This window comes from Onychostoma macrolepis, chromosome 18 (genome assembly GCF_012432095.1).
Source record: "Onychostoma macrolepis isolate SWU-2019 chromosome 18, ASM1243209v1, whole genome shotgun sequence".
Taxonomy (NCBI): Eukaryota; Metazoa; Chordata; class Actinopteri; order Cypriniformes; family Cyprinidae; genus Onychostoma; species Onychostoma macrolepis.
This window is the reverse complement of record NC_081172.1, coordinates 22,599,619-22,623,576: the sequence shown is the minus strand read 5'-3', so window position 1 is coordinate 22,623,576 and position 23,958 is coordinate 22,599,619. Positions and strand designations below refer to the sequence as shown.

At 41.2% G+C, this 23,958-nt stretch overlaps 1 protein-coding gene across 1 annotated transcript; it reads left to right on the top strand.

The window, feature by feature from the left end:
- The first annotated feature begins 4,726 nt into the window (after nucleotides 1–4,726).
- On the top strand, nucleotides 4,727–22,790 carry LOC131524109 (cytochrome c oxidase subunit 4 isoform 1, mitochondrial). The gene is made up of 5 exons (XM_058750859.1): nucleotides 4,727–4,805; nucleotides 6,041–6,117; nucleotides 10,644–10,808; nucleotides 10,905–11,036; nucleotides 22,522–22,790. Exons 2-5 carry the CDS (start codon nucleotides 6,042–6,044, stop codon nucleotides 22,656–22,658), a joined length of 510 nt encoding a protein of 169 aa, XP_058606842.1. The 5' UTR covers nucleotides 4,727–4,805; nucleotide 6,041; the 3' UTR covers nucleotides 22,659–22,790.
- Nucleotides 22,791–23,958: the final 1,168 nt, after the last annotated feature.

Here is a 23,958-nt window from a genome sequence, read left to right as displayed (position 1 = left end):
TAAGTATGATTTTAAATCACATCATATGGCATATCTATGCTTCAAAAGTTTTCATTCACTCTAAAAACTGAACCTGCTCAAGTGCAGCAGACAGATTAGGCCTCCATTCAAGAACAAAAGATGATGCACTTACATTTTACGGCTCCCTCTTACGTATCTATAGTGTTTTTCTCTGTCAGAGCTTCCCACACGGCAGTGTTACCACAAAATAAATATTATTATTAAATTCAGATTGCATTGAATTGTCTTGGCAGGTGTAATGCTACAACAGCGTGCTCAGTTTGATTCACAAACAAATGACTAATTTGAATGGTTAAGTGAATCGAATCAGACAGAGTCACTCGTATAGATGTTTATGGTGCCACCAGCGCAGTCCGACTCCTATGATTCAATATATCACTCGTTGAAAAAGACGAATCGAATGAATTCTAGCAAACAAAATAGAATTTAACTCATTACAATTTAATTACTTAACAGTATCGTGCACTGGATACAGCTCATCGGTTTTTTATATTAAAAAAATTACATATTGTTTTCCTAAAGAGACCGCGCCTGACAGTTAGGCCTAACGTTACTCATCAACACTCAATATATCCGGGACCGAATGATTTTTCTGACGCTATGTTATCATCGCAAACCTTACAGAAACCATCTAAATACTCTTCGTGGCATTTAAACATCAAACAACTCTAGATTGATCATTAAATAACTTAACTTACCTTTTTGCAGCTGAAGTAGTATTCCTCTTGAGAACTGTGCCCGCTGAAATCTCCTCAGGATTAACCGCCAAATCTTTCTCTCAGTGGCTGATCTCCTTCATTCTAGCAGCGGCCGACGGAGACAAAACCAACTCGGGCCGAAGGTAAATTCACGCAACTACACCGAGTGTGGACCTGCCACACGTACAACAGCTCGCAGCCGAGATCGGCCCAGAGAGAAAAAGCCGTCCGTCAGCCAGAAGTGTTTTGTAGAGTCGGCGCGGCTCTGGCCCATTATCTTCTCACCAATGTCGTGACTGAGCCGACAGTGCCGCATTTTAGCCAGAATCGGCCCGAGTGTGCTTGCTATCTGGGTTACGTGCTCATGTTTATTCAACGCCATTTGGAAAATCAGTCCGTTTTGATATCGTGGCGGGTCGCCACAAATAAATAAACGTATGTGAAACACATCCCACAGCACAACAACCTGAGCCCAACTTCATTACTCATCACTTTAACTTTAACTGTGTTTGTAGCCAGCGCCACTAATGGCGCTTTTCCACTGCATGGTACAGCTCACTTTTGGGGGGTTTTCCACTGGGAACAGTACCTGGTACTTTTTTTTAGTACCACCTCGGCCGAGGTTCCAAGTAGTGATGGGTCGTTCTTGAACGATTCGTTCATTTTGAGCGAATCTTTAATGTGACTCGGGAAGAACGAGTCGTCTCAGGGAGTGATTCGTTCAGTCGCGCATGTGCAACATCCTATAGGTTCTGTACTGGAATTAGTTCACCTTAGTTCAGGTTTGAGTCCTTCGTTCATCACGTGACAGCCTCATACACTAACCTATGCAGTCAGAGCCGGAAAGAGAATTGATTAGTTCACCTGTTTCGAGTCTTCGTGTTTGAGTCGTTCGTTCTTTTGTCACGTGACGTGACAGCTTTGGGCAGAGAAATTAGTTAATTTACAACCTTCCTTACAAATGGGTGCATTATTATTATTATTATTATTATTATTATTATTATTATTTACTCGTACAGTTATGTGATGCATTTCTGGTCTCAAATTATTGCTTTTAATTTCTGTCACGATGGTACTTTTCCATAATACTGAATGTAGTAATAAAGATAATAACAGGGGTGCAAACTTGTCACCTTTCGGCGAAATTCGCCGTTTTCACCTTGAAATAGGTCATTCACGTGAATCGTGTAGATCTGTAAAAAAAAAATTTAATGGGGGTCGTATCTGCCTGTCATCTGTGTCACGTCACCTGTAGCGTTTTTTCCCCTGTTGGCAAAGGAATGGACCCGCCCTACTCTGCCTCTGATTGGCTTACCTTAATGTCCTTTACCTCAACCAACCAATCTCACTCCTGAAGGATAACTTTTAGACGCTGCAGGCAATGCTATCCATATTTCCAGAGGCTACGTAAAACGTGTAGGAACAAGCTAACGGCAAGCAACTTATGACCGAATGAAGAATGTGCATCAGTGTGTTTTTTCTTTTTTCCGTTTTATTTCATTTATGAAGGTGATGTAAACTGAATAATTATATATTCTATTATAATTATATAATAATATTGTGTGTAGGCTATGTAACTTATATAGTTTTCATTTTATTCATTTCGACAACTTTACCGACACTGCATATGGTCTTTGGCTGCGTCCATTGCATCCGACACGTTTTTTCACGGACACGCCGCCAAATCGGAAACTCGGGGCTTAAAGAAAATTTCAAGTTTCCCACTCGTAATAACGACTTTGTGGTGGCGTTCATGTGCGTTCAACTCGTACATGTATCTGACATGACTGTAACAGCCTATTTCAAGACGGAGAAACACCTCGCGTTTAGCCCGTCAGCTGCTTCAGTAATTCGAGTGCTGAAATAAAGATTTACAGTGGTTTATTTGCCCTGACTAAGTTCATGTATCTTAACAACAGTCCTTGTTGAGTTGTCGCTCAAACGTCTTTTAATCATATAAAGGTGTTTATCCTTGAATGGTGCACTGCAAAAAATGATTTGAGAATGTTTTTGTCTTGTTTCTAGTCCAAATATCTAAAAATTCTTAAATCAAAAAGCATTTTCTAGACAAGTAAAAATTGTCTTGTTTTCAGAAAAAAAATTGTCAAAATTAAGTGAGTTTTTCCTTAAAACAAGCAAAATAATCTTATTTCAAACCGAAAACAAGATTATTTTGACTTTTGACTTATTTTTTTTATGGAAAAAAAAAATTATTTGATTTAAGAATTATTAGACTAGAATTATTAGATTATTTGGACTGGAAACAAGACAGAAAAATGTAAGAAAAGCATTTTTAGCAGTGTGTAACATTTTCTCCCTATAAAGCACATTGACTTGCCATTGTGTGTGAAATGTGCTATGTGAATTATGTCAATTAACTTGCCCTTAGTTTTAACACACCTGTGTGTGTGTGTGTGTCTGTGTCTGTGTGTGGATAAACTCCTGAATAAAGAGTTGGTTATGCTTTAATTTAATTTTATTTATTTTTTTGGAGTCTAATCTTCATAAAATACAATACCTTGTTGTATTTATGTATTTTGAGTTAACCCTTTAGATTAGACTATAGTGTTACTTACTATACTTTTGTAACATATGACACTTTAGACATTAACACTGTGTACACACTCTTGAATTGTTTTTTTATTGTTTATTTTTGTGCCAGAAAAAGCTTTAGCAAAGAGGATAACTATTCCAAAATGAATTAAAACAATTTAAATAAAAAATACAAGAAAATTAAAATTTACTAAAGCCACAGAGCCAGATCATAACCTTAATATTTTAAACTAACATTAATCATTCATATTCAAAATGTTATTTGCTTTCACTTCATGTCATTGTGTCCTTTTTGACCAATCTTCTTATACAAATATTAGACCAATATGTCAAGTCTGCCTAGGAAAAACGATTATACCAGCAAAGTCAAAACTGGAGTAAAAATGAACAAACTATAAGTGCTTTGTAATTTTAGGCTTGGATTTTTTTTTATTATATAGTTATATTATATGTTTATTGATAGACAAAGACAGTGAAAGGACAAATCAATCAATATTTTATTTATAACAGGGTTTTATTTATTTATAAAATAACACAGATCCTCAAGAAACAGTAACAAAAACAGTGACAGAAATGGACAGACCATTTTTATTTCTAGGAAAATGCTTATTACACATATTTTGATAATTTTATGATAATTCTTAAATATGATCCAACATACAAAAAATACAGTTTTACTTTATAGTATTTTACTGATCCGGCAAGTGGTCACGTGACAAAAGAACGAACGACTCAAACCCGATGACTCGGGAGGTGAACTAATCAATTCTCTTTCCGGCTCTGACTGCATTGGTTAGTGTATGAGGCTGTCACGTGATGAACGAACGACTCAAACCCCATGACTTGTCAGATAGAGGTGAGGTGAGCTAATCAAGACCCAGGTAAACGATGAATTAATCTTTTCTGTTTCTTATAGCATTATAGGTTGTATTGTTTGTAGTGTGATCAACGTTTGCATAAGTAGTAGATGTGTTAAGGAAGTAGCACGTAACATTTTAATTATATTTTGCTAAAATGAACGAAATGAACAAAATGACTCGGAAAAAAAGATTCATTCATTTTGCTGAACGAGACTCAAAGGTCCGAGTCAGTAAAATGATCCGAACTTCCCATCACTAGTGCGGACTTCCGGGAGCTGGTCCAGCATTAGAAGTTTTCTTTTTTTTTTTTTTTACTTTATTGAATAATGTAAACTTTACAAACATGGCCTGGTACAAAATGCTAAATTTCTTAATCAGACAACAGACAAGCATAGTCCAGGATCAGAAGTTGCCGCTTCCACAAAAACGATTCAGAGCCAAAATGAAAGCAATATATATTTAATGTTTATATATATATATATATATATATATATATATATATATATATATATATATATATATATGTGTGTGTTAAAACAATGAAGCACAATTTGTTGTAAAATATTTGAATGCTTTAATTCGTCAGCCACAATGCTCTGCCCACCTATTTCCTGTTTGCGTCACACTGACTGCCTTTATCCTTCCTTAAGCGAGCGACAGACAGAGGCGCGAGGTTTGTGAGATAAATTAATTTTTTTGCCGATTTATTTTGATATCTGTGGGCTCTATATCTTCTGATTTAATAAAGCTTTGTTTGTATTATTTTATGTGTCGAGCGAGCGACTGAGCATGTTTGAAATTTTGTTAGTGACATTGAGACTACTGTGGTCGATGACTGATACTGTATTTCAGTTTTAGCATTAGCATTAGCAGTAGCATTACACCAGTAACTTACATGTGTTCTAATGTATCCAGCACGGTGCAACAGAGTAAAACAAACTTTAGGATACGCAGTCACATTGTTTATTAATGTATTAAGTGCGTTCTAGAGGGAAATGCCATATTTTTGTTGTTTAACAAATCCCAGCGACGATATGACCTTGTAATGTTAGTTAACCGGCTCATGCCAAAGACTGTGTTATGTTATGCGCTGACTATCCTTTCTAAGTTATTTAATATTATGACGATACCATAGGAAAGCGATTGTAATTTCGTAGTACTTGTATGATTAGCATATTCGTATAATGCATATACAGATATAGGCACTTTAATGATATCCTGTCGTGCTTCTGTTTCCTTTTCTTTTTAATGAGTGATGAACTTAAATTATTTCTTATATTGTAAATTAGTATTTTCTGCCTTGATTACTCATAATGATAGCAATGTGATTTTAGGAATGTCCTGTAAGAAGCATGGTTTAAAAAAATAAAATAAAATGAATATATATAATTTATTTTATTTTTTTCTATAAAACAGGAAATATACTTTTTTCCAGGGATACCATGAATATCATGCATAAACAATGTACACATAATAAATTAATATAAATACAAATCAGGCTTTGATAGTAAAGTTCACCCTCGAATCACTGAAAATAGTAATCATGTTCTTACATTTGCAAGATGAAGTTTGAAAACATTTCCGAAATGCACCAGTATACTGCATGTATGTTTGTACCAGCTTTGGAGTTTGGGACACCAGTGTATTCATGTTTTTACTTGTATGTGATCTAAATTGACTGACTTGTGGGGGGAAAAAACCTTCATTTTGGTCAGATTTTGTTCCAAATTGCATCATTTGCCCTTAGATTTAGATTAAATGTACTACTGTGATTGGGTGTTTTCATATTAAAATTGGTTCTCTTAAGTTATTTGTTTACATTTTTTTTTTGTTCAATTTAAAATTTCTCAAAATGGAAAGAAGGATTAGTAGTTTCTCATTTACCATTTACTGTTTGTTCTCTTACAGGATGTTGGCAACTAGAGTATTTCGCCTTGTTGGTAATCGGGCCTTGTCCACTTCCATCTGCCTGCGTGGTGGACATGGTAAGCTACATGCAAACTTGTGTGTGTGCGCATGGCCCTATATATATATATATATATATATATATATACACATATACACAAGTGCATCTCAAAAAATTAGAATATCATGAAAAAGTTTTTTTTTTTGTAACTTATTTCAAAAAGTGAAACTTCCATATATTCTAGATTAATTAAATGTCAAGTAAAACATTTAAAAAAAGGTTTTTTGTTTTAATTTTGATGATCAGAGCTTACAACTCCTGAAAGTCAAAAATCTAGTATCTCAAAATATTAGAATATTTACATTTGAGTTTCATTAAATGACCATCCCTAAAGTATAAATTCTAGGTATCTCTTGTTCTTTGAAACCACAATAATGGGGAAGACTGCTGACTTGGCAATGGTCCAGAAGACAATCATTGACACCGTCCACAAAGAGGGTAAGTCACAGAAGACTGACAGGGGTGGCTGTTCACAGAGTGCTGTATCAAAGCATATTAAATGCAAAGTTGACTGGAAGAAAGGAAGAAATTGGGTAGGAAAAGGTGCACAAGCAACAGGAATGACCGCAAGCTTGAGAATACTGTCAAGCAAAGCCGATTCAAACACTTGGGAGAGCTTCACAAGGAGTGGACTGAAGCTGGAGTCAGTGCATCAAGGGTCACCACACTCAGACGTCTTCAGGAAAAGGGCTACCAAGCCAATACTGAAACAGAAAAAATGTCAGAAGCATCTTACCTGGCTAAGGAGAAAAATAATTGGACACTTCAGGGCTCGCAAGATTTCAAAATCCCTGGTAGCCCTTCGGGCAGGTACTCTTCAGATTTTGGTAGCCCGAAAATTAATTTAACTAGCCCGAATTAAAAAATTACTATTTTATTTTATTATTATTATTTTTTTTTTAATATAGAAAATCAGATAGGAGTTTAAATGTCAATCAAAAATATTTTCAATACACAAATACCAACAAATATGAAGGAAGGAATTTTATTTCACTATTTACAGGGTATCTGCAGAATTTTAAAATATATATTTAAGGCAATTTATGACCCATTTTAAGAGCTGCACAAGTAAAATGAACACAGAATGAGCGGGGTTGGACAATGTCTATGGTAACACAGTTTTGAGCCATAAAATTACATGATTTACAGTTCAGATACAGGTTTTCACAAAAACAAAAATCTTATACAACAGCGTTTCAGGCTATAGACCGTTTTTATGAAAAGGGATCAATCAAGCATATAAATTGTTAATTTAAAATGTATAAATATTACTGTCTTAATTGTTTAGATTTTTAGAAGGCACATCAACTTCTTTCTCATTTACAACTCTGTGTTTGCTGCTTAAAAACACAAGTTGATATTTGCATTGATCTGAGCATAAACAGTAAGAAAGGCTTATTGGAAATGCAAATTCATTATCTGCCACGAGGTGGCGCTTTAGGAGCGCTGAAATATTGCGGTTTCCCCAGAAACGCTGTACACAAAGCAGCTCCGCGCTCATAAACGCTGCTTTATCAGGAATTATAGGTAAAATGAAATTAAAATGCCAACGTTTCTGAGGACAGTTGGTTACCTTCAGATACATTCACATAAAGACATCCGCGCCGCGTTTTGACTTGAAACGTGCAGCGCTCATATTTATTCAGTGACGACTTTGCCTTTTGAAGTTTAATCCTGCCGTATCGCGACTCATGTCTTTCCGTCCCCAACTGTAAGACCTCTTGAAATTATAATTAGGACATTTCTTCCACCATTTAACGTATTTAAAACTTTTTAGTTTGAGTTTTTAAGGACCCGCGGGAGATCTGTATTTAAGGAGCCCGTCGGGCAGGCGGCGATACATTTTGGTAGCCCGACTGGAAAACACAATAGCCCCGGGACGTCTGGCTAGCGATTTTGCGAGCCCTGCACTTGCTCAGTGGTCCAAAGTCCTCTTTACAGATAAAAGTAAATTTTGCATTTCACTTGGAAATCAAGGTCTGGAGTCTGGACAAAGACTGGAGAGGCACAGAATCCAAGCTGCTTGAAGTCCGGTGTGAAGTTTCCAAAGTCAGTGATGATTTGGGGTGCCGTGACATCTGCTGGTGTTGGTCCATTGTGTTTTATCAAGTCCAAAGCCAATGCAGCCGTCTACCAGGAGATTTTGGAGCACTTTATGCTTCCATCTTGCTGACAAGCTTTATGGAGATGCTGATTTCCTTTTCCAGCAGGACTTTAGCACCTGCCCACAGTGCCAAAACCACTTCCAAGTGGTTTGCTGACCATGATATTACTGTGCTTGATTGGCCAGCCAACATGCCTGACCTGAACCCCATATGGAGTCTATGGGATATTTTCAAGAGAAAGATGAGAAACAGTCAATCCAACAATACAGACGAGCTGAAGGCTCAATAGTGTCTCAGCAGTGCCACAGGCTGATCGCTTCCATGCCACACCTCACTGATGCTGGAATTTGTGCTAAAGGAGCCCCGACCAAGTATTGAGTGCATAAATGAACATACTTTAAAGAACTTGAACTTTTCTGTTTTGCAAATCCTTTTTTTGATTGATCTTAGGAAATATTCTAATATTTTGAGAGACTATTTTGACTTTCATGAGCTGTAAGCGCTAATCGTCAAAATTTAAAAAAAAAACTTTTGAAATGTTTTACTTTACATGTAATGAATCTAGAATATATGAAAGTTTCTCTTTTTGAAATAAGCCTTTAACTTTTTCACAATATTCAAATTTTTTGAGATGCACCTGTCTTAATCTAATTAAATACAAGGTGCTGCCATTAATTAATTAATGTTAAATGTTTAGGCTACAATGGCCTAACATAGAGTATGGAACATAAAAGAAGATAATTCGAGAAACATCTCAGTATTTTAATTTTTTTCATGCAATGAAAGTCACTAGTGACCAAACAGCTTAGTTACAAAAAGTATTCAAAAGACCGTTTATGTTGTGAAAAAGTAAGTCAGTCATTCAGGTTTGAAACAACATGAGGGTGAGTAAATGATGGCGGGCGGACTGTTTACAGCTCACTCAGGGCGGGTCTAAGGTAAGACAGCCTTGTCAATCAACTATCATGGGAGGGTCTTGTACAGAACTGCGTCATTCTAACAGGACTCTCAGAACAGCCTGATTTGAGAGAGGGGATTTAAAAAAAAAAACACTGGGTGGATTTTTATCATAGGATGGATGTATACACACACTTCCATCACACATTTATGTTCAAACAACTTGAAAAGTGAATTTTGCATCCGATGACCCCTTTAAGTAAATGAAATGATACTCTAAAGAAGAAACTGAAACTACCAGCAGATGGCAGTAAATGTCTTTGAGTCGATTCGTTCAAACGGCTGATTCATTCAGGAATTCAGTAAAAGGCTCTCTTTATGAATGGGCCTTTGAATCATTGGTTCACCCGATTCGTTCAAAACGCGGATTCATTCAGAAACTAAACAAACATCGCTGTGTTGCTCGGAGATGCACAACAGTTCTGCTGTGACTTTATAGGTAATATTTTCATTGGCAAAATTGAACAAAATGCACAATATTGTTTAAATTTTGCTCAATATTAACTTCTTATTTACTGAACTGTTGTATAAAATCACATTTGCACTTGTGCTCTTTGTGACAAAAACGGCACTCGTGTGATATTACTCTCGCTGCTGATGCGATATCGCTTACCATATGATATAAATATGAGACAAAAACTCATAAAGGGGCATTTTTTCCCCAATATCTTGAATATTTAGGGAACAACTTCATTTTTGGAGTTGTCCTGCATCCTATTTGTCAACAGTCAACTGTATGAAATGTAAGATGATACACAGGCCTGGGGGCGGGGCCAGTGCCTTAACTGCGTTAAAATATTTTAATCGCGTTATTTTTTCATAACCAAGCTAACGTGTTAAACTGACAGCCCATACACTGCCGCTCAAAAGTTTGGGATCAATAAGATTTTTTATGTTTTTTTTTTTTTTTTTTTAAGGGAGTCTCTTCTGCTCATCAAGGCTGTATTTATTTGATTGAAAAATACAGAAAAAACAGTAATATTGTGAAATCTTGTTGCAGTTTCTTATATTGGCTTCCTATTTTTATATACTTTAAAATAGAATTTATTTCTGTGACGCAGCGCTGAATTTTCAGTATCATTACTCCAGTCTTCAGTGTCACATGATCCTTCAGAAATCATTCTAATATGCTGATTTATTATGAGTGTTGAAACTGTTGTGCTGCTTAATATTGTTTTTTTGGAACCTGTGATAATTTTCTTTGATTCCTTGATGAATACAAAGTTAAAAAGAACAGCATTTGTTCAAAATATAAATCTTTTCTAACAATACAAGTCTTTACTATGACATTTATTCATTTAACACATCCCTCCTGAATAAAAGTTACTGACCCCAAACTTTTGAATAGCATTGTATATTGTAACACAAAATGTATATTTTAAATAAATGCTGTTCTTTTTAATTTTGTATTCATCAAAGAATCAAAGAAAAAAGTATCAAGTGTGTGTAAATTGTGTAACAGTTGTTTTACTTGTCTTCTCAGGAGTTGCTAAGGTTGAGGACTACACACTGCCAGCATACTTTGACCGACGAGAGAGCCCTCTTCCTGATATCAAGTTTGTGCAGCAGCTGAGTCCTGAGCAGAAGTCTCTAAAGGAAAAAGAGAAGGGATCCTGGGCTGCACTGTCCAAAGAGGAGAAGATTGCATGTGTGTCATAAGTATTTTTGAAGACTTCTCTGTTGGTTCAGACTTTGGAGTTTTTATTTAATATGCTAATTGCCTTCTCTTAATGGTTGATTTCAGTATATCGCATCAGCTTCAAGGAGAGCTTTGCTGAAATGGACAAGGGAACAGGAGAGTGGAAATCAGTAGTTGCAGGAATTTTCTTTTTCATTGGCTTCACTGGCTTGGTTGTCTTGTGGCAGAGGAAGTATGGTAAGTTCCCTATCGAAAGGTAACTTGCGTTGCGTCGCCATTGACGACTGCTTTGGGGAAACTCCTGTTTACTCTGTTACTGAAGCCAGATTGGTTAACATTTGTGTAACTGCACAAACCAATGGCGCTTGAGCCCGCCAAAGGGGGAGGGGGAGAGGGGGGGGGGAAGCCGAAGAAAAGAAGCTTACCTGCTCTACGCTCCTCTTCACTGCTCCTGCCGTCGAATCCAGCCCCAGCAGTGGATGGTTTCCCCTGTGGCGATCCGTGCTTTGGACGTCGCAAGCGCTGCGTCATTTCCTGTTGAAGCGCTCCAGCCCGGCGACTCTTTTAAGCTGCCCCAAGCCAGTGTCCACTCAGCACCCTGCAAAACCAGCGCAGCCTCAACTCTCGCAAAAGCCACAGCCGGGGCTTCAGCAGCGCCCCAGATCGGCGAAGAGGTACACCTTCCCCAAGCATCAGGGAGCACGCCCTCGCGTAACGCTGGATCCTGGGCCATCCTGATCTGCGCGCGGAGAGGAAGAGGAGAGGGATAATTCTTGCGGACGCCAGAATTCCCTCAAAGACAGCTCACAGTTATTCCCCACCCCTTCGAATGCCTCTGAGTGGTGGAGGTGTTTTAACAGGACTGGTTCCTGTCTGTGGATTTGAAATATGCTTACTTTCACATCCAAATAGCGCCCCGTCACAGACCGTTATTGAGATTCGTGTTCGAGGGAATGGCCTATCAGTACACAGTCCTTCTGTTTGGACTGTCACTGGCCTCCTGCACTACGAAGTGCGTGGACGCGGCTCTTTCCCCTCTGAGGCAGATGGGAATCTGCATATGCTAGCAGACTCAGAATGGCAATTGATCGCTCATAGGTCGTTGTTGCGCAACCACCTAGAGCACTCAAGGGTTGAAAATCAACCCATCCAAGAGTTTTCTGTTTCCCAGACAACGAGCGTCCTTTCTGGGAACAGTCATAGACTCTGTGCAAATGCGGGCTTGGGTTATGCCGGAACGTTCCCTGAATATCCAGCGAGCGGTGGCATCTTTCAACCTCAAAGCATTTCAGCCCGTATTCCGCCCCACGCCTGGTGCCTGAGCCGCACTCATGTCAAGGTAACCTGCCGCTGCCTCAAAGCTGTGGCCCCTTGGACAACTTCTCGCCTGTTTCAGTCAGGCGTTCAGCTGGGGACGACCTCCAGGAGGAAGGTGGTCACGACAGACACTTCCAGCTCAGGCTGGGGCGCTCTGCACGAGGGCAATCTGGCATACGGCTCCTGCATATCAACGGCCTCGAAATGATGGCTGTTTGTCTGACCCTGAAGACCTTCCTGCCAGCCTTAAAGGGACATCATGTCCTAGTCCGGTCGGACAACACAACTGTGGTGGCCTCCATCAACCACCAAGGCGGACTCAGGTCACGTCCCCTTCACAGGATGACTCAACGTCTCCTACTTTGGGCACAGAAATAATTCTTCTCACTACGAGTGGTTCATGGGCCGGGCAGACTGAACCAAGGAGCGGTATGTTGTCAAGAGACAATGTAGCTCCGGGGTAATGGAGACTACATCCCCAGATGGTTCAGATGATTTGGTCATTTTTCGGCAAGGCAGAAGTCGACCTCTTCACCTCCGAAGACAACTGTAACTGCCCAACCTATTTCTCAAACCAGCGGGATGCTCTGGCCCACGACTGACCCAATGTAACAGGTACAGAAAGTGTACTGTTAAAATGTCAGTATAATTCACACACAATTGTTTATTTTCATATACTTTCCTAAAGATGAGCGTTTCCCTTTAATTGCTGTGATGTCATCATGAGCCTGCTCAATTTCCTGTTTTGTCTCCTCCTCTTCCTCTTGGCATTGTTAATGGATGGAAGAGGTGGGTTATTTTAGCTCCTGTTGATCTAAATTAATCTTTATTTTAATTGTTGTTTTTATGTCTATATTTTCATTCTAATTTATGTATATAATATTATTTTACATATCTGGGTGGTTATTTTTGTCATTTCATCCTGTTTTAGTTATATTTTTGTGTTTGGCCTATATGTGGAAATGAGAGCACATGTGACAAGTGTACATTTGTGTTATAGAAGCAAAAAGGGCGATTTATTCAGAGGATGCTCTTCTTTGTGTGTTAAATATCAGGTATGTTTTATTTGTTCTCGCTCTTGGCATTGTTAATGGATGGAAGAGAAGCAAAAAGGGCGATTTATTCAGAGGATGCTCTTCTTTGTGTGTTAAATATCAGATCAGTAAATCCAGAGAGATACCGCCGCCTGTTGTCCCGTGTCTGATTTCATCAACAACTACACAACGCAGACAGTTTCATAACTGGTGTCGCGAACCACCGGTTACACGTGGTGCCGTGAGCCCTTCGGATTTCGCATGATCGGCCGCGCGCCGATCGCCGGAGTTGCTGCTTCTAGACGACGGTGTGCTGTGAGATCGCTGGAGGTGTTCTGCTGATCGCGGAGGCCGCAGATCGTTTCATCTCGTCATCAGCGTTCAACTATCTGCTGCTCATATCACGTAGGATTGCTATAGGTTGAACGTTTGCCTTTTATGAGCTGTACTGAACTGTTCTTTGCGTTGCTGCAAGCTCAATGACAGTTTTTTTTGTCGTCACATTTTTTCTCTCCTCCATGAAACTTCACACTGAACTGTTTTGAGTCTACATGACCAGATTTCTGTAAGATACATTTATCTGAATACTAGTTAAGTGATTTCAGTGTTTTTATTTATTTTTTTTTCCTGAAACTGTTATTGCATTTCTCTTTTTTTTCTATTCAAACTGAGTCATGTTTGAGGACACTGTCAGTCAGGATGATTTTAGCCCTGTACAACGGCCTAGTGCCATGTTCCCAGTAGGCAGGGGTAGAGTACTTAACCATCCTGACAATATGTCTGGAGTTTCGCCTCAGTGTTTTGGTAGAGGAGGGCACTCTTTAATACTGAAATTGACCGTGTACATGCATCTGATTCAGCTATTGGTACGTCAGGGTGCCCAGCTGCTTGCTCTACCCCTTTTACACGCCCAAATGTTGATCACGTCATTACCCCTGAGTCTCTAGGAGGTCTTATTTCTGATTTAGCACAGAAAATTGGTGAGAGCATTACAGCCAGTCTCAATTTAACACAACATCCCAGCCCAGTGCAGTCTAAGTCAAATGTACAGCAGTCAAGTGAATGTTTTGATGCTTCTAATTTGAAAGTCATTGTCCAACATGATGTTGCCCCTCCACCATTCTTTAGAGGTGATCAAAGTGATTTGTTTACAGTACATGAATGGGAAGATTTGATGTGCAGTTATTTGAACAGTAAGAAATGCACTGATGAAACTGCCTCTGATCTCATTTTGAGCAGGTTAGCTGGGAAAGCGAGGGATGTAGTCAAAGTGTCCTTGCGCAGCTTCCCAGGGCCTACTGCTGCAGTCCCCACCACCACCGTGTTCGACATACTGAAGCGAAATTTTAGTGAGTTGATGTATTCAAACATGCCTATGGCTGACTTTTATAACACCCTGCCTAGGGCAGATGAGAGCCCAATGGACTACTGGATAAGGCTGAATAAGGCGATTGATGTGGCTGATGAGTGTTTGCGTAGGCGCAACAAGAGCGTTGAGGACCCTGCTACTGAGGCTGTCATGATGTTTATCTCACACTGTCCAGATCCTGGCCTTGCTTTGTCTTTTCAGTTCAAGCCTGCTGAACAGTGGAGTGCTGCTGAAGTTCAAGAGCGACTGGATAGTCATCGCAGGAACCTGAAGAGAGCTTTTGCTAGAACTTCACGCTCATTGCCTGTGTCAGCTTGCCATCAGAACTCTGTGACTGTCTGTGAAGAGCCTGTATTCAGTTCTCTCAATCAGCCTGAACTCTCCTCAAGTCAGTTACCATGTTTAGCTGGTCAGCTCAACCCAAACGCTGCTGCTTTTACTCCTGTCGATAGTATGCAGCAGTTGGTTGACATGATGGATAAAGTTTTATCTCTTTGCACTGCCTCACTGTCCTCACCCAACCCAAACTGTCCTGTCAGAACTTCAGACCCCAAGCCCAGTTTTAGCTCAGCATGTAGAGTATGTCAATCAAAGGAGCACACTACACATACTCATTGTATGCGCCAGAGGCTTTGTCGTAACTGCTTTAAACCTGGACACTTTAAGAGCAATTGTCCTAAGATGACGGGCCTTGAGCTGCCTTCTCCAGCCACCCAGTTAAACTAAATAGCCCATGTGCAGAAGGGGATAACATGGGCAGTGGTGTATTTCCCCTAAATAATGAGTCAGACCCACAAGAAATTTTTAACAATAGTTGCAAATTGTTGCCACCCGACAAAACAGTGCTGTATGTGGGATCTCAGAAAATTGATGGAGCTGGTGAACTCTTTTATGCTCCTGTGACTGTCGGTGGCCAGTCCGTACTGAATGGTATGCTAGATTCTGGTAGTATGGCTTGCACCCTGAGTACGGAAGGTGAATCCAAGTTGTGTGCTGACGGAGTTCTCCCTCGACCTTCAGTGATTCCTGGTGACGTGGTCCTGGTGGGCTGTGGTGGTCTTACTACTCAGCCTAAATGTGCTTACGACCTGGAAATCGAAGTCTACGGGTTCAAGTTCATCGTACCAACCTTAGTAGTGCCTGGACAGAAGGATGAGTTCATTATCGGCAGTAACGTCATCAAATGCGTGCTTCAGAAAATGAAAGCCGAAAAGAAGTACTGGGAACTGATTTCCTGTAATAACACCAACCCTGAGTGTGAAGAGTTTCTTGAACTTTTGAGCTGTGTTTCTCGTTGGTCTGGTCCTCAACAGCCCGCTAAGCTCGGCACAGTTAAGCTTCGTCAGGCGGTTACTTTGCTTCCCAGATGTGAGCACCTTGTCTGGGGAAAACTACCAGTTAACATTAATGTCTCTCCAGGAAGCTCCGTTATCGTCGAACCCACTACTTCACGTTCAGCTCCACGTCATGTTCTTGTTGGACGTGTGGTGACTCCTATGTGGGGTGATCGATGGGTGCCGATGAAGATCTTAAATCCCACCCAGTCACCAATAACTCTTCGACGTAACACTAAGCTGGCTGATGTGTCTCCTTGTTTGGCGGTGGAGGATGTTACAGTTTCGCAAAATGTGTGCAGACCTCAAGTTTCTGATGCAGCTTTCCCCAAGTCTATTCCACCTGTTGACCCTGTGCGGTTACTGCATGAATATGGTTTGGAGGGCATTGATATCGAAGGGTGTGAAGTCTCCGAGTCATGGAAGGAAGAGTTGGCGAGTCTTATCGTGTCCTATCGTGATGTTTTCTCCAGAGACAGACTCGATTGTGGAGAGGTGAAAGACTTTGTACACGAATTCATCTGAGTGATGACCGTCCGTTCCGCCTGCCCTATCGCCGAACCCCTCCGCGCACTACCAAAAGTTGAGAGAGGTACTTTCTGAAATGGAAGAGAAGGGCATTATTAGCAAATCCGTCAGCGAGTATGCATCTCCTTTGGTAATGGTATGGAAGAAGGATGGGTCTCTCCGAGTCTGTACGGACTTTCGCTGGCTTAATGCAAAGACGATCAAGGACGCTCATCCTTTGCCTCATCAGGCAGATTGCCTGGCTGCTCTAGGTGGCAATCTTCTTTTCAGCTCTGTGGATTTGACGTCAGGATTTTACAACGTCCCACTCCATGTATCTGATCGTCATTACACAGCATTTACGACACCCATGGGCTTGTATGAATACAATCGTCTTCCCCAAGGCCTGTGTAACAGTCCAGCATCCTTTATGCGCATGATGCTCAGCGTATTTGGAGATCTCAACTTTTCCAGCCTCCTTTGCTATCTTGATGATTTGCTGGTTTTGCCCGCTCTGAACAAGAGGCTTTGAAACGCTTGGAAGTGGTGTTTTCACGGTTGAGAGCTAGTAATTTGAAGTTGGCTCCGAAAAAGTGTCACCTTCTCAGGCGCTCCATCAAGTTTCTGGGCCATGTGATCAGCGGATCTGGAGTTTCCGTGGATGAAGACAAAGTAGCAGTCATTTCAGCCTTTCAGAAGAATGATTTGATGAAAGAAGATAGCATCACACCTTCGCCAAAGAAAATAAGATCATTTCTGGGCATGGTTCTCTACTACCAGAGCTTCATCCCTGGCTGTTCACGTATCGCAAAGCCATTGTTTAATTTGACTGCTGGTCAAAAACGTTTGACGAAAGGCACAGGTAGTCGTAACAGATCTGGCACTTTCCGGGAGTTGTCTCCCCAGGACTGGACTCCTGAGTGTGATGTCGCCTTCGAGGAGTTAAAGAGAGCACTTGTCGAGGCGTGGTCTTGGCCCACCCTGACTTTGATCGTCCCTTTATTCTCTGCACTGACGCATCGCTGGACGGCCTAGGTGCAGTGCTTTCTCAAGTTCCCAGTGGCGAGGACAAAGCACGTCCTATAGCCTTCGCCAGCAAGTCTTTGAGCCGCAGCCAAGCCAATTACCCTGCACACAGACTAGAATTCTTGGCCCTAAAGTGGGCAGTCTGTGACAAGTACAGTCACTGGCTTAAAGGCCACGAGTTTACTGTGTGGACGGATAATAATCCACTCACGTACATTTTGACAAAACCTAAATTGGATGCATGTGAGCAGCGTTGGGTTTCAAAACTTGCCCCGTACAACTTTAAGATCAAGTACGTTCCTGGAAGATTGAATGTCGTGGCGGATGCGCTCAGTCGTGACCCATTCGTCAACCCAGTGAGTCAGCGACTTCTGTCCGAGCCTTACTCTGAACTTGTCAAGTATGTACTCAGTGTGGAAGATGATTCTGTACAGAAAACATTCCGTCTCACATGCCAGCCACAGACACTTGACACTGAACTCAATCTGAGCTCTGAGATAAACTGTTCCATGACTACTGAGGATGTGTCGTCTATCTTGTCTGTTTATGATGATTGGGATTCAGGAGCTGTTTCCAGAGCAACATCCCTGGCTGATCATTTGACTTCCTTGATTCCTGACAGTCAAGACATAATCCATGCCTTTTCATTGTCCGAATTGCAGGATCAGCAGAACAAGGACACAGTTATTTCAAGGGTGGCTTTCTATGTCAGCAGGAAACGCAGGCCTACCAGGCGTGAGCGTGCGAATGAGGATTTGCTAGTTTTGAGGATTTTGAGGCAGTGGGAAAAGCTCTTCATGCTTAATGGCATCCTGTATAGAGCTGTCAAAGATCCGCTCACTAAGCATAAAAAGTCTCAGTTCGTCCTGCCTGGCTCCCTGAAACAGCAAGCACTCTCTGGTGTTCATGATATGGCCGGTCACCAAGGTCAGCCACGTACCCTGTCTTTAGCCCGCCAGAGGTTCTATTGGCCTGGGATGGAGCATGATGTGCGCAATTACGTTAAGACTTGTACCCGTTGTGTCCTGAGTAAAACATCAGAGCCAGCAGCAAGAGCACCCTTGGAGAGTATCAAGACTAGTGCCCCGTTGGAGCTTGTCTGTATTGATTTCTGGTCTGCTGAAGATAGGCACAATAAATCAGTGGATGTCTTGGTAATCACGGATCATTTCACCAAGCTAGCTCATGCTTTTCCTTGCCGAAATCAATGTGCTAAAAGTGTTGCTAAGAAACTGTGGGATGGCTTCTTCTGCATCTATGGATTTCCCCAGCGTATCCATTCGGACCAGGGAGCAAATTTTGAGAGTGAGCTGATAGCAGAGCTTCTTGATATTGCCGGTGTTGACAAGTCACGGACTTCCCCGTACCACCCAATGGGGAATGGTGGAACTGAAAGGTTCAACAGAACGTTAGGTAACATGCTGAGATCGCTTCCACCCAGATCTAAGCAAAAGTGGCCACAGTTGGTTCAAACAATGACATTCATGTATAACTGTACTGCCCATGAAACCACTGGGTTTGCTCCTTTTTACCTGATGTTCGGGAGGGTGCCAAGATTACCTGTTGACCTTATGTTTCAAAGTGTGCTTCGTGATGAGTCAATCTGTGATTACAATGACTATGTTCAATCTCTTGTCAGTGATCTACAGTCTGCTATGGCGCTGGCCCAAAAGAACTCTACTGCAGAACAAAAACATCAGTCTGTTCAGTACAATAAGAGAGTCAAAGGATTGCCTCTGTCAGTTGGTGATCATGTTCTCATTGCCAACAAAGGCTGTAGAGGTAAACGGAAGCTTGCCGATAAATGGGAACCCACCATGTATTCTGTTGTTGACTCCAAACCTTCTCTGCACATTTATAAGATCCGTGACAAATCTGGTCATGAGAGAGTGGTACATCGGAATCTATTGTTGCCAGTTAACTTTCTCCCTTTGCCCGCAACTGATTTTTGTGTTGGTGAAAGTGCTAGTGGTGATCCTTGTTCCACACCTTCTCGGTCTGTATGTGATGTGGCTGAGTCAACATTACCTGTCACTGATGATTTGTCACATGCTGAGTCTCTGTCTGTCATTTCTCACATAGCTGTTTGTGATGATGATCGTACTGCTTCTTGGGTCTCAACCCATTCTTCTCAAACTGTTTCTGAAGCACAAGATGGTTTATCTGTTGACCTTGACACTGTAGCTAGTGCTTTTTCTCCTACTGTCCCTAACAATTCTCATGATCCTTTGGTTGACCATACATCTGACGATCGTTACACCACCAGGTTTGGTAGAGTACTTAGACCTGTTCGTAGGCTGATTGAGTCCATGGTTCAACTTGAAACCTTACTTGGTGTGGAGTCTTTACCTCCTGTTATTCATGTATAGGTTTGTGTATGCCATTTTGCACTGTCTCTGATTTCAAGTGTGAGCTCTATTTTTTTTGTTTATATTAGTCCTGTTTATGTACCTGGTCTGAGTTTTTCAAAGTGTAATGGGCACTTTGTGTGCCTACAAAATGTGTAGAAGTTTGGCCAACTTTCTCCATATTTGTATCCCTTTTGTTTGGGTAGCTTTCAAGGTGGAGTCTTCACTGTTTTTAAAGTGTGGACCATGTAATTCAAGTGACCAGTGTGTTTTCTTTTTGTTAAACTCTAAGAATTTTGTGTGAATTCTGAGGGGTGAGTGTAACAGGTACAGAAAGTGTACTGTTAAAATGTCAGTATAATTCACACACAATTGTTTATTTTCATATACTTTCCTAAAGATGAGCGTTTCCCTTTAATTGCTGTGATGTCATCATGAGCCTGCTCAATTTCCTGTTTTGTCTCCTCCTCTTCCTCTTGGCATTGTTAATGGATGGAAGAGGTGGGTTATTTTAGCTCCTGTTGATCTAAATTAATCTTTATTTTAATTGTTGTTTTTATGTCTATATTTTCATTCTAATTTATGTATATAATATTATTTTACATATCTGGGTGGTTATTTTTGTCATTTCATCCTGTTTTAGTTATATTTTTGTGTTTGGCCTATATGTGGAAATGAGAGCACATGTGACAAGTGTACATTTGTGTTATAGAAGCAAAAAGGGCGATTTATTCAGAGGATGCTCTTCTTTGTGTGTTAAATATCAGGTATGTTTTATTTGTTCTCGCTCTTGGCATTGTTAATGGATGGAAGAGAAGCAAAAAGGGCGATTTATTCAGAGGATGCTCTTCTTTGTGTGTTAAATATCAGATCAGTAAATCCAGAGAGATACCGCCGCCTGTTGTCCCGTGTCTGATTTCATCAACAACTACACAACGCAGACAGTTTCATAACTGGTGTCGCGAACCACCGGTTACACGAACACCCGTCTGTATGCATTCCCTCTGATTGTCCTGCTACCCCAGGTTATCAGGCGAATCAGAGAAACAAAATGCTCTCTACTCCTCGTGGCCCCCCCTCTGGAGGAACCAAGTTTGGTTCCCAGAGATGATCCAGTTGCTGTCTGCAGCACCGTGGTCAATACCACTGAGATCTTCTCTCGCATAGCACAGGGCAAGATTTGGCATCCCCAGCCGGAACTATGGAGCCTTCATGTCTGGCCGCTCGACGGGAGTCTGATCGACTCCCAACGAGAGTCACTAATACCATTTTAGAGGCTAGAGCTCGATCCACATGGTGCCTCTATGCCCTTAAGTGGTCAGTCTTCCGCGACTGGTGTTCAGCACGTAATCAGGATCCGATTTCATGTGGCGTGTCCCACGTGCTAATCTTTCTACAAGAGCTGCTGGATAAGGGGCGCACCCCTTTCACGCTCAAGGTCTATATGGCAGTCATCACGGCGAATCATTCTTCCGAGGCTAGCCGGACTATTGGCAGAAATGAGTTGGTTAAGTTCCTTTAGAGGTGCTCGGCGGTTAAATCCTCCTATACCGACCTGGGACTTATCTATAGTCCTCGGGGCCCTCAAGAGCCCTCCATTTGAGCCACTTCAAACTGCTGGCTTAAGGGTCATGATGCTCAAAACCGCTCTGCTTTTGGCCCTAGCGTCCGTCAAGCGAGTGGGTGACTTGCAAGCCCCGTCTGTCAGTGCTTCCCGTCTTGAGTTTGGACCCAATGACTGTAAACTCGTTCTTCAGCCACGCAGCGGCTATGTACCGAAGGTGCTCACAACTCCGTTCAGAGCCCAGGTTATCTCTCTTCTAGCCCTCCCTGCAACAGACGGTGATCAGGGGCCTAACTTGCCATGCCCAGTTCGGGCAATGCGAGTATACTTTGAGCATTCTAAGTCATTTAGACAGTCAGAACAGCTTTTTGTGTGCTTTGGAGGGCGTTCTAAAGGGCTGCCGGTCACGAAGCATGCCTCAGCGGGCGTACAGTGCCCTATAGGTATGAGGGCCCACTCCACAAGGGGAATGGTCTCCTCCTGTGCCTGGTCCAGCGGAATCTCTATTGGGGAGATTTGTGCGGCCGCCGGCTGGTCGTCGCTGTCTACCTTTTATTAGATTCTACAGTTTGTCCCTGCCTTGCAGACACAGGTACTATCTGCTTAATGCTACTTTATGACAAGCAGACACCAGATTCCACTCGGGTCTCTTTATAGCTCGGACTCACAGGGCCCACACTGAGTGTGCCTGAGCTGAGCTTGCGGAGCAGGCTTAGTTCTGCTTCTGCTTATAGCTCGGCGTTACTGGATGCGTTCCCCAAAGCAGTCGTCAATGATGACGCAACGGGAGTTACCTTTCAATAGGGAACGCTCCTGTTACTCACGTGACCTCAGTCCCCTTAGATAAGGGAACGAGCGTTGCGTAACTGGCCATGCTTGTAACTGCATGCGAATCGATGGCTGTCGCTTCAGTCGTTGATTCTGATGAAATGGCGCTCTGGGCTGACTTATGTAGCTAGTAAGAACCCCCCCTCCCTTTGGTTTGTGCAGTTACACAAACGTTAACCAATCTGGCTTCAGTAACAGAGTAAGCAGGAGTTTCCCCAAAGCAGTCGTCAATGACGATGCACCGCTTCTTCCCTTATCTCAGGGAACCGAGGTTACGTGAGTAAGCAGAATGTTTAGCTTGACTTCAACTGTATACAAGTATTGCTGATCATCTCATCCAGGATATCATACCTGTGTACAGTTATTGAATGTGTATGTCTTCTGTCTGTGTTTAGTTTATGGAGATGTTCCCCATACATTTGACCCTGAATACAAGCAGAAGGAGGTTCAGAGAATGCTGGATATGAGGATCAACCCTGTTGAGGGCTTTTCAGCCAAATGGGACTATGAAAACAATGCTTGGAAGAAATAAATTGTAGACCAGGCCCTCCCCTTCTAACTAATAATCCAACTGTTAATTTTCTCCACTGTTACTTCTGAATGATTTTGGAAGTTTGCTTCCTCTTAAGGTTATGTATCATAAATAAAAATCAATATGTATCAATATGATTGTCTTATTTTGTCTGTACATGTTCAGTATTTTATTTTCAGATCCTATTTCAACAATCAAATCGGCAATTATTCGAAAATTATTTGAAAAATGGAATGAGAAGTTAGTAAGTCTCTCTTTAAACTGTCCTCAATGTTTATTTAGGAGTAATGAAATTGAAAAACACTTTTGGATGAAAATGCAGTTGTGTTGACTGATTTTTTTAGGCTTCAGCCTAACATTTCCCTGAGGACCCACAGCCTTGCACATTCTGTATGTCTCTTTTACTTGACATTTTCGGTTCAATTCAAGAGTCCTCTCCTAAGAAGCAGATGATCTGAATCAAGTGGGTTAAATAAGGAACACAAAAACGTGTTCTATGGGAGAATTGAGAGTCTTAATTATTGTTTTTAGATAAAAGATTCGCTTAAGTTTTCCAATTCTTCCTAGTTTGAGTCATTCTGCGGCGTTGTGGATGAGTACGCTCAGACACTGTAGTGTCACAAGAGGGTTAATGCTGCATTCACGTGCAATCGGAATTATTGTAAATACGGCCATATATTTATCGGAAATTGGCCATATAAAGCGTCTCTAAGGCCGTTCAGTTTCCGACTAGGAAGCTCGTATTTACGATAATTCCGATAGCACGTGAATGCAGCATAAGTTCTGTCTTGTGACATAAACGGATTTAATGTTTTTATTGCGGCAGAATTCCGGAAGCTTTGTCACAGCAACTGTTTTTGTTCTAATTCATACTGATTATAATTTGGTTAAATATTACTGGAATCAGTGTAATACTAGTTTTAGTGACGTGTAGTCTAACTATAATGCATAAATGCAGTTGTCTTAGGTCTATAATGCAAGTCTGAGGTCTGACTGCATGTAAACCACATCAGTCATACGAATCATGGGCAACGGCATGAAGGTAATCAACATTAACATGTTTATAAAGAATATTTTGCAGGTTACTCTTTACAGTCCTGTTTGTCAGTGTGGAATGTCAGCGTCTTTATTTTTAAATGTGACATTTAAGAGACGCTTGACACGAAAAACTAAACAGAGACTTACACACTTTGTACACTAGTCAATTACCGTGTGTCATCGCAGTTATCCTTGATCAGCTTATCCTTTATCATTTCTACTGAGCCCTTTCATGTCCTTTATAAAAAAAAACACTTGTACC

Coding starts and splice junctions, on each gene's coding strand:
- LOC131524109 (XM_058750859.1), top strand. CDS start 6,042: ATGTTGGCAACTAGAGTATTTCGCCTTGTTGGTAATCGGGCCTTGTCC. Junction 6,118..10,643: donor CTGCCTGCGTGGTGGACATG/GTAAGCTACATG, acceptor TTGTCTTCTCAG/GAGTTGCTAAGGTTGAGGAC. Junction 10,809..10,904: donor CAAAGAGGAGAAGATTGCAT/GTGTGTCATAAG, acceptor GGTTGATTTCAG/TATATCGCATCAGCTTCAAG.